Raw genomic sequence first — 10,845 nt, forward strand, 5'->3', positions numbered from 1 at the left:
AAACGCGTGTCTTTGGCACGAATAATAATAATAATCCGGGCAGTTCCAATAGGGTCTTCGCACCCTTTGGTGCTCGGACCCTAATAAGACAGCTATTAATAATAATAATACATGATGCTGAGAACAATACAGCTAATAACATCACCTCTCAAAGTATTGTTAAAAACAATATATCTGATAACAATACTGATTATAATAATAAAGCTAATAATGCTAATGACAATACAGCTAACAATGCAGACAACGATACCGCGAATGACAATAACACTGATAATGTTAATGTCAATACTAATAATCTTACAGCTAATAGTAACACAGCTCACACCAGTAATTCTGATTGTAATAGCTATTAGCAGTGCTGCTAATTAATATTGCTATTAGCTGTATTGCCAATAAGCTAATAATGACAAAACAGCTGATCTTTTTCTGTGTGTTCCAACAGTACCATGTCGGGGAGGAGGCTACGAGAGGCCGTGAAACAGGTGAGAAACAACATGAACACAAACACCAAACCCAGCAACACACCATGTGTTCCTACTACGTGTTATTACTGTGTTGTTACTGTGTGTTTGTGTGTCAGGAGCTGGAGTCGGAGGGGACGTTCAGGGACACTGAGGTGGTGATCGCTGGCCTCAGCAACAGCTACACTCACTACATCACCACCTACGAAGAGTACCAGGTACAGCTGAGCTTCATGGGAAATGTAGTGTTTACAGCCGTCTTACTAAAATAATTTAGGGAAAGTTAAAGTAAAATGAAACTTAATTCATCTGATTGTTGTTTTATTGGCTGGTTTTGACAGTCAGTGCAGACGCTTGGCCAACAGACTGGAAGCAGCAGGAATCTAACAGTTATTGTTACCTGTTCCAGGTGCAGCGGTACGAAGGAGCCTCCACCATCTATGGGCCGCACACGCTCAGTGCGTACCTGCACAAGTACCGAGGCCTGGCCAGAGCCATCGCTCAGGTGAGACGCACCTTTAATGATCCAACATGGAAGATCCCGTTGTTCCTCCTTTGACATTTGTTCACCGACAACGAGCTTCACGTTTTATGTCTCACCTCGGAGCTGTTGCTTAACGAACTGCAAAAACAGTAAATCTATAAAACTACAAAGGACGTTTAGAATTTGTTGTAAATTGTCCTGAAGAAACAGAATCTGTTTTACAAACATATACAACAAATGTTAAATGTGAACGTAGCATTTAGCCAATGAGATGCTACGTGTTAGCTTCCACAGCAACACTCTACGTTTAAAGTATTAACTAAAGACCCAAACTCATCAATACTGGTTACAGATGAGGCAGATATTCAAGCGTAAAGATCTGTACCACAAGTAGGTGATTCGTTCTCAGTCAGATCTGAACAAACACTGAAACAGTTCAATCTTTGATCTGATGTTAGTAACAAACATCATGAATCCACCAAGAAACCAAGGAAACGCTTTCTGTGTTTGTGTTTTCAGGACCGAGTGTCGGAGCTGCCGGTCGGCCCAGAGCCTCCGTTCTTTACAAACCTCATTAATCTGCTGCCTGCAGCACCGGTTGATGGAAAACCACAAAACACCAGCTTTGGAGACGTTCTGCAGCAGGTTTATCCTGTCTACAGGCAGGTAGGTCTCACCTGGGGCGTCCGTCAGGGTTCAGTACTCGGCTCAGTTTGTTTCAAATTCGGAGGTTTAATCAACCACAGTGTGTCAACCTGAAAATGAGCTGAGCAGCAGAAGATAACCACCTCAAAATATCTCTGAAAACGATGAATAAAGTGACTTTCACAGCAGTTTTGGTCCACAGACCAAGATGACCAAAAGTGTCAACATAAATAATGTGCAGGTGATTCCACCTCCAACCACTGACGTTGGTCATTTGAACCATCAGCAGCTGTTAACGCTGCCTGATGTTTCCTGAGGATTTAACAGACCAACACGCTGATGACACTGTTTTATGTGAACTGAAGCGTTTTAACGTGTTTTTCAGGGGGATGTTGTTTCGGTTACGTTTGTGGCTGGAAACCCGAGACACTCCGGAGACATCGTAAGACGTCTTTGTGTTTTCTTCTAGTTCTCGCTGGTTTTTGCTCCTCAGTGTTTTAACTGTTTCTGTCTTTTCCAACCTGGTCGGTCTTGTTGTTTGTTGCAGAGGGACAAAACTTTTGTAACTGTGGAGATTTTCGACAACAGAACAGAGACCTGGGAGGTCGTCCACAATGATGCATCATGGGAGACCAGGTGGGTTCATGTACAGGACAGCAGACCTCGGTTAGGCTTCAGGACTGTGAGACTCCAACGAGCTTCACCTGAGACGTAGACCAGAGAACATGTTAATGATTCACTCTAGAAACCTAAACCAGTGTAGAGGTGTTCCTGCTGAGGCCGACCTTCGCCTCCAGTCTTTGACGACATTAAGCAGCGTCTCTTGTTGCAGGTTTCACTGGCTGAAGGGTTCAAACCGGCAGAGTAACGCCACAATCGAGTGGTTTGTTTCTCCGTCGGCGCCCAGCGGCTCCTACAGGATCCGACACTTCGGACACTACAAAGAGCTGAAGGGCTTCCAATCAGTCATCACTCCGTACGAAGGCGTGTCCGACGTCTTCAGAGTCGCCTCCAGCTTCTACTATCAGTGACATCATCAGGGTGTCTGAGGCCACGCCCCCTGACCACCAGAGCAGGAAGTCTGTATTTCCATCAGGTGTTCAGAAAGTGCCGCAGATTTAAAGTAGACACGTTCATAAAACCAGTACAAATACGTTCAGACTCAAATTTAAAGTCCAGAGGCCTCATTTATCATCAGTGTCTAGAAAAGCTTCTAAATTCTGTCGTACGCATGAAATTTAGAGTGTAAGTACAAAGAAATCTGTATTTATCAAACGTGCGTACGGGGGTGGTATCATCAGTGTTGGTAGATCCCACTGGTTCTTAACCTCCGTGCTCGCTGCCTTCAGGAACGCCTCCACATCACCACATACGGCAACAACACACCTCTTTATAAACAAGTGAAGGTTTCTTTTCCTCACTTGTCGTCATCATCGCGGCAAAAAGGACGACGAAGAGGAACTTTTCTGAAACTGAGATCGAGGTACTCGTCAGCGAGGTTGAAGCAAACCAGAGACTATTGTTTGGTGCATTAATGTTGGGATGAGCAGCGAAAGGAGAAACGCTGCCTGGGACAAGATAACCACCACAGTTACTCCTGTTGGTCAGAAGACAGATCGCCGGCAGAATGTTTAAAAAGAGGTTTGATGTTAAGCTCAGTGCCAAGAAACGCATCACAGCCCATAAAAGAGAACTGATGCAACTGGAGGACGAGTTCATACCAACGTCCACCCAGTGGATAACCCTGATCACTGCAGATGACATGTTTAATAACCAGACTAAGTCCAGCTGAAACATCTCCACTCTGTGACACTCACCAATAAGCCAGCCGTCCTCAGCAGCTCCTGCTTGGAGACCCACAGAACTGTTCTGCTCAATGAACGAGTCGTGTTCCTCCAGGCCACCGGCAACAACGTTGGATAGCCACAAATGTGCAGCGCAGATTATCTGGACGTTGGTTGAATGAAACCCTTTTCTAATAATGTAATTAAACTCATTAATGATGCTGCTTTGATTGTGATGTGGGTGCAGTCTGTGGCTCCACTTATGTTTATGGCGTTAAGTCCCCGTCTGATTTGGGCTCGTTGGAGACGGCTGTAAGGGAACTGGATGTAGCCTGGGACCAGGGGAGGTATGGCATCCAACTGGATGTAGGCTGGGACCAGGGGAGGTATGGCATCCAACTGGATGTAGGCTGGGACCAGGGGAGGTATGTCGTCCAACTGGATGTAGGCTGGGACCAGGGGACTTATGGCATCCAACACTGCCGGCTTGATCCTGCTCAGTGATGCTGGAAACGCCGCATTTGTCTCCAACCTCACGCTGGAATGTGCTGGTGGTCAGAATCCCTGAATACTTCTATTTGTAGTTTCACTGTTCTACCACTAGATCATGTGCGTACACATGGTCAGAGGTGTGTGTATATTTACACACAGTCCTAAGTATCAGTTGATAGACGCCATACTTTGCGTAGGAATGTTGGTACGGTCTGATGATAAATGAGGCCCGTGGAACAATAAACTGTACATTATTTCAGTCCTGGAGATATTAACTGTACATTATTAACAAATTATTGTGTAAAAAATGAACAGCAAATAAAAAACTTTAAATATTTTAATATGAAACAGTAGTTTGGCTTCTCATTATCGTGTCTTTAAGAAAGTAAGATTCTTTGCAGGTGTCTTGCGTCTCTTTGTGGTCACTGATCTTTGAAAGAGACACAAAACAATCACAGACACACACGACACTTACATCCACAAAGCACCACAAAAAGACGACAAAGATTCTGTTTGTCAGCAAATAAAAACCACAAAACTGTTACTAGCAAAAATATTTATTCTCCACTTGTTTGTATAGAAATGTATCAGGCAGACCAGATCTGTACGGCGCCTCCTGCAGGTCACAGACTTTCTTTTTAAGGATGACTATTGAGTTCCTTCCCAATCTGCTTTCTGCCTCTGATCCGTACGAACGGCCGGTTCTGACCGAGTGTTTCCTGGACCACTGTTAGAACTGAACCAACACACCAGCTGCTCGTACGGATCAGAGGAAACAGAAAACAGAGTGAAAGCAGAAGTTTCCGTCACCTTTCAGAGGCTCGTAAAGTTACACAACACAGACACAGAAGTTATGTTCACAGCAGAGTTCATGTCGAAGGTTCAGGATGACGAAGGCGGAACATCGACGCTCAGCCTTCAGCAGGTTCAGCCTCAGAGGAGCAGAGACGCCGCGCGCTGCTTGAAGACTACGTGTCTGAACGTCGTGGCAGGCCGGATTATGTTACATGGACGTTATATGGACGTTACATGGACGTTTTGTCTTGACACGTGCCTCAGATCACAGGTCAGCGATGGTTTGTTGGTCGACTGGTAAAGACTTTGCTCCAACTCACGACAGTTTCTGTCTGCGGTTTGGTTGTTGAGCCCTTTTTTAATTTTACACTCAGACGTTCAGTGGAGGGACTCTACAGCAGGGCGGCAGGTTTCTAACCTCTACGTCCTCCAACACTTTGCATATTAACGTTAGACTGTGGATAAAAATAAATGCTCTGATATGAAGACAGACGTCCAGTCTGCTCTCGACCCGCCAAAACTCAAACCAGAACCTCACTGATGTCTCGATGCAGCTGAAAGTTTAGTTCTGACAAAACTGGTTTTTGTTAAAATCATCAGTTAGAAGCAACAAGTGCTGAACAGAGATTCACAGCTGGCCCCGTGTTTCACTGCACATCACTAGTTCTTTTTTTACAGTGTAGATTGAGACTAAAAACACTTCACCTGATATTAGCAAATGAGAAACTGGGTTTGTCTTATTTTATAGTATTTTACACATTAACCCAAAGACGAACGTCATCTTTTGTTGTTTCTAGAAGAGAGCTTCTGCATCTTTTCGTTCGTTAATCTCTTCACGAGCTGGTCGTGATCCAAAGAGGACAAACTGCAGTTTTTATAGAATTAGACTTTCAGACTCGGCGCTGTTGGGTTCTGAAGATCGGGCGTGTTGATGTGACAAATGAAAAGCTCAGACGTGAGTCTTTGTTCTCCACAGGTTAAAGTGCGTTCAGTTCAAACACAGAGTTTGTATAAAAATGTCAAACAGGACTGGACCGGCTGATGGTTGAGGATGGAAGATGCTGGTAGTCTCAGCAGCAGAACCGGATCTGGACTCTGCTGGACGTTTACAGTTCGGAGGGAGATGGGAAGGCTCTACAGAGGAACGCGTTGAACTCGTTCAGGTTCTCACACGGTTCTGGAAACGTCCTGTTTGCTGAGCAGAACTTCCAGCAGTCGCAGCTTCGCCTTCAGCTGCTTGTACTCCTGATACTCGTCCTTCATCGGACTGCGGTCCTCTTTCTGGCAGATTCTGGTGGGAAACACACGAATCACATGAAAGACCCGTTCTACACTCGTGCACTGAGACTCGTCTGAGAGAGCTCGACTCGTCTCTCACCTCCCGGTCTGTCGGTAAAACTCGTCCTCGAACTCCTTCAGAACCTTACGTCTCGTCTTCTTCTCTGCTCTGGTTTCCCGCAGACAGTCGAGCAGCTGAGACCTGACCGGGTTTCAGAAACCAGTTTTAACCAACAGCTGATCCAAACAGTGAAACCACAGCAGGACTCAGGGACACATCCAGACGACGGAGGCAGAACTTCCTCCTCAGATAACACAAGCATTGCTGTAATATTCCGGCAGCGGAGGCACCGAACATGTAGAAGGACAGTCTCATGACAAGACGGTCCTGTGAACACTGAGCACATTTTCTAGATGGAGGAGAACGGAGGAGGTTGGAACTCACCTGGAGGCTTCGTGCAGGTTGGCCGTGGTCAGAGCCGCCTGCTGACGAACAGCCTTCACCTCGTCTATCGGAGACACGAACGCCGGGTCGCTGTCTCGGTCGCTGTCCTCCTCGACGGCCGCCGGGCGAGTCGGCCTGCGAGGGGGCGGGACAGGAAGTTCGTCGGCCGCCGAGTCTTCGTCAGAGCCGTCCTCTTCCTCCTGACACACAAACAGCGTTTTCATTCTGCTCAGCTGCTGTTTTCTACTGAACCTCTGAACGTTCTGGATGTTCTCTGTCGCGTTGCTCCTCGCTGAGCTTCATGTTTCTCTGCTGTTCATCGCGCTTTTGATTATTGATTATTAATTAAGGTGAAAATAAAAATAAAATTCTGGAATAATCAACAAGTTGTTTTTGTTTAAAGTTATGAAAAATTAAAGTTTTCACATTTAAAAAGCTGCAATCACAGAATTTAAACCAATAAAAACAGTGGTGATGCATAAGGTGATAAATTGCTGCTGCTAATCAATGAATCTGTTCTCACGATGGTGCTGATGGTCGGACTGGAGCACAGCAGGACTTTGATCATCTGGTACCGGTCGTACAGAGGCTTCACCAGGTTCTTCTCCTGTTTAGTTCCCTGAGAGACAAACAGAAAGCCCTGTGAGCTGCAGCGCCGCCCGGTGGCTGGAGGCCGCCGCCAAAACATCAACGAATACGATGTGATGGAAACTAGAGTCCTATGGTCCATAAAACAGTCATAGTTCAGTGAGTCGCACAAACATGAAAGAAGTCATCGTACAGGAGGTCGTTGTAAACACATGAAAGAGGTCAGAGTATGTTGTGACACAGTCACAATGTGAAGACGTCGGTGTAGTTCAGAATGTCATCAACAGCAGGAGAAAGTAACACGACAGCATGTTGTCATCGTACAGAAACATTACAAACACATGATTAACATCGAAAAATGGCAGAAAGTCATCGTGTATGTCCTGAAACACCTGAAACAGTCGCAGCATGTCATGAAAACACTGCAGTATAGCAAACCTACAAACAGTCTGAGTGTAGTCCAACAGTCACAGGACAGCACGATACAAACCACGTCACGGTGTGGTCCAGACGGCACAAGGACTCACCGGCCGGCCGTGAAGACTCTCAAAGTACAGCAGACACTTCTGCAGGGTGATCTTCTCCAGAACCATCTGGGCCTGAGTCATCTCCTGCACACAAACACCAGCTCTGAACAAACATGGCCGACTCAGCCAACAGGTGTGCAGGTCATAAAGAAAGCAGCAGCGTGGTCACGGTACCACGAGTCCGGTGAGGAGGAGGCCGTCTTAGGAGAAGTCCTACACTGACCTTCATGTTGTCGGGGAGACCCAGAGCTTGTCGCTTCTCTCTCAGTCGTCTGAACAGAGACTCCACTGTTTCCTCCAGAGCCGGTTTGTGCTCCGACGCCCCCTGCAGCCCGGAGCTGTACCTGCAGGACACATTCATACAGAGTGAAGGTCTACACATGCAGCTGAGACCACCGTCCCGCCCTGCCTCAAGTCCTCCACCATAGTCCCTCTGCCCAAACAGCCGACCATCTCGGCCCCGGTGACTACGGGCCAGTAGCACCGACTCCTGTGGTGAAGAAGAGCTTTGAGATCTTCATTCATAGGTGGGGACTGTGTGGAGAGAGTGTGGGACTTCCATCTTCTGGGAGTCCACATTAGGGATGACCTGACCTGGGCCATGAACACAGTGAGCTGGTGAAGAAGGCCCAGCAGAGACTTTACCACCTGATGGTCCTCAGTCCTCCAGCTCATGGTTCTTCTGGTAGGTTAATGGTAGCAACTGGACCTGCTTGAGGTCCTTGAAGACGTTCCACCTTCATCCAGGAGGCTTCATCAGCTCTGACTGACTAGTTGGGAGTTCCACATACTGATATCCTGAAGGAGACATTAACACCTGAGTTTGGGTTTCATTTGGGGGTTTGTTGCTCCTCCCCCTCGTTATGTGGGTCGTTAGTGCTCCTCCTGACACAGTGGGGTTCGTTAGCGTCTCTGTGTCTAGGTGTGGATGTGGTTTCATCTTCCTGGGGAGAGATCTGAGGACTGAGCTGTGACCAGGTGAGAGGTGAAGCCTCAGACCTCCACCTCTGCTGAGGGACGGTCTCTCCAGTTGGACATCGATGCTTCTGTCAGTCCTGTCTCCAACCATCTGTCCTCCCTGCAGGACAACATCTCTACGCTGTCTTCAAAAGACAATCCTCCTCAGTAAGCCCAGTACTTGTTGGCTCCTGGATTGTGTGTCTACATGTGTTTGTGTGCGTCTGTGTGCGTCTGTGTGCGTCTGTGTGCGTCTGTGTGCGTCTGTGTGCGTCTGTGTGTGTCTGTGTGCGGTGACCAGGTGAGCGTTACCTGCAGACGTCGGTGTTTTCCGGCTCCTTCGACTCGAACACCGACTGCCGAAGTCTCAGCTCTGCAGGACACACACAACAACACATTAACACAATCACACAAGAAAACACACGTTTGTGTCCTTTTTTAGTTCAGAATCAGTTCAGGGTTCATGTCAGTGTTTCACAGAACCGGGTCACCTGTCAGGGACCTGATGGGATGTTCGTACCTTTGAGCTGCTTTCGAGCCTTCGCCAGTTCGCTCATCACTCTCACCATCTCTGGGTTTGAATATTTATCGTTGTGTGACGGCTGAGACACAAAGAGGCAAAAAGCACCAACATCAGAAACCAAAGGACTGAAACTCTAAACAGGCCGTCGGCCTCCAGGACAGATGATCGGAGGAAAAGGAGACTGAGAAGCAAATCTCACCTCCAACATGTGATGACTTCAGTTATTTCATGTAAACAAGCTGCTCCAGAACCAAACTCAGGTCATCGTCATACAAACACAGATCTCTGGATTATTAGCAGCTCCAACGAGGTAAATATGTGGAAGTTCTGCTGTTGTTCTGCTCTGAATAAAAATCTCTCCCGACTCTCCTTCTGCTGTCGATACGTTCTGAACATTTCAAACTGTTCTTGACCTAAATATCAGTCACATGTTTTCAATCCATGTCAGAAGAAACACGTGTTGTTCAGATGTTTGTGAAACAAACCAGAATCAGCAGCTTCAGGGTTTAAAGGTAACAGCTGATGAAGAACGGAGCAGCTCAACGTGACTGGTTCTGGATTCACCTTGTAGTTGGTCTCCTGCTCAAACTGGTCCTCAAACCTTCGGACCTTCTTCTTCAGAGTCTGGATGTGTCGCGTGAGGAAGGGGATGGAGGGGGGGCACTGGTCCTCCGGTTCCTCGGTCCGGTCCGCCCGACCCCGACACCTGAACAGACAGATGAGGTTCTGATTCAGCCGAGCAGGTTCTGCTCAGAGCAGGTTCACTGAGGTCACAGCTGGGATGCAGCTACATAAACTGTGCAGAAACAGGGTTTATAGGGTCAACAAAGAAACAGGAAGTAGATGTTGGTGCTTTTCTTCAGTAAACAAAGAGAGCCGAGGACAGGAAGCAGAGCGACACTAAGAACCGGGTCACAAACGCTGTTCAGCTCCAGGCTGTGGGTCACAAACACAAGAACAAGAAGAACGAGGAGGATTACGTAAGGTGCATTAACAGAGGACGGATCGAGCTCAACAGAAAACGTTAGTGTCAAAGGACGGAGAACACGATTCGTCAGCACCCGCAAACCAGAACACAGTCCCAAATCCAGAACCACACCAGAACCAACAGTCCCCAGTCGAGAAAAGCACCAGAGTTCCAAATGTAGAACCGCACCAGAAATAGAAGTCTTCAATCCAGAACTACGCCAGAACTCAAAGTCAAATATCACCAGAACTTAGAGTCCCAAATCCAGACCCTGATCAGGACCAACATGTACCCAGTCTGCAACCACACCAGAACCAAGTGTCCCAAATCTAGAACTATGCCAGAAAGAAGAGCCCTAAATCTAGACCCAGATCAGGACCAACTTGTACCAAATCTAGACCCAGATCAGGACCAACATGAACTCAAACTGAAATCCTTCTGGAACTCAGAGTCCCACATACAGAACCACCTCACAAGTAAAATGTCCACATCAGGCCCAGATCAGGTCCAAATCGTACCAACTCTAGAACCACACCAGAACCACACTAGAACTGAGAGTCCCAAAACTGAAATCAGAACTTAAAGTTCCAAATCCAGACCCCGGTCAGGACCACAATGAACCAAATGTAGAACCACGTCAGAAACAACGTGTCTCACAAACAACCAAACCAAGAACATCAAGTTCTTGAAGACAGTCCCGACTGAAATCAGGACCAACAGGACCCGGGTCGATGTCCAGAGAAAGCCCAGATGATCCCAGACACGGTGAGCAGAGCGTTCTGCTCTGGAACGGGCTTTGTTCTGCTTCTCATGAGCACGTTTTCTACAGTTAGTATTTAACTTCAGCACTTCTTCTATTATTTCATTTTTAGAGACTTAATTTACGACATCGTGTAACT

The 10,845-nt window shown here is 47.0% G+C and overlaps 1 protein-coding gene across 1 annotated transcript in view; it reads right to left on the bottom strand.

The window, feature by feature from the left end:
* Positions 1-4,407: 4,407 nt before the first annotated feature.
* LOC103373745 (protein FAM13C) overlaps positions 4,408-10,845 on the bottom strand; it is a 9,895-nt gene continuing 3,457 nt past the window's right edge. Inside the window, exons 3-11 of the mRNA XM_008303713.1 lie at positions 9,544-9,685; positions 8,977-9,058; positions 8,769-8,829; positions 7,723-7,843; positions 7,500-7,583; positions 6,908-7,003; positions 6,385-6,584; positions 6,040-6,141; positions 4,408-5,952 (exon numbers count right to left, since the gene is read on the bottom strand). Coding sequence (XP_008301935.1) covers positions 5,829-5,952; positions 6,040-6,141; positions 6,385-6,584; positions 6,908-7,003; positions 7,500-7,583; positions 7,723-7,843; positions 8,769-8,829; positions 8,977-9,058; positions 9,544-9,685 — 1,012 coding nt within the window. The 3' untranslated portion in view covers positions 4,408-5,828. The remainder of the gene's footprint in view (positions 5,953-6,039; positions 6,142-6,384; positions 6,585-6,907; positions 7,004-7,499; positions 7,584-7,722; positions 7,844-8,768; positions 8,830-8,976; positions 9,059-9,543; positions 9,686-10,845) is intronic.

The sequence above is a fragment of the Stegastes partitus genome, unplaced genomic scaffold (genome assembly GCF_000690725.1).
Source record: "Stegastes partitus isolate 25-593 unplaced genomic scaffold, Stegastes_partitus-1.0.2 Scaffold2054, whole genome shotgun sequence".
Lineage (NCBI taxonomy): Eukaryota > Metazoa > Chordata > Actinopteri > Pomacentridae > Stegastes > Stegastes partitus.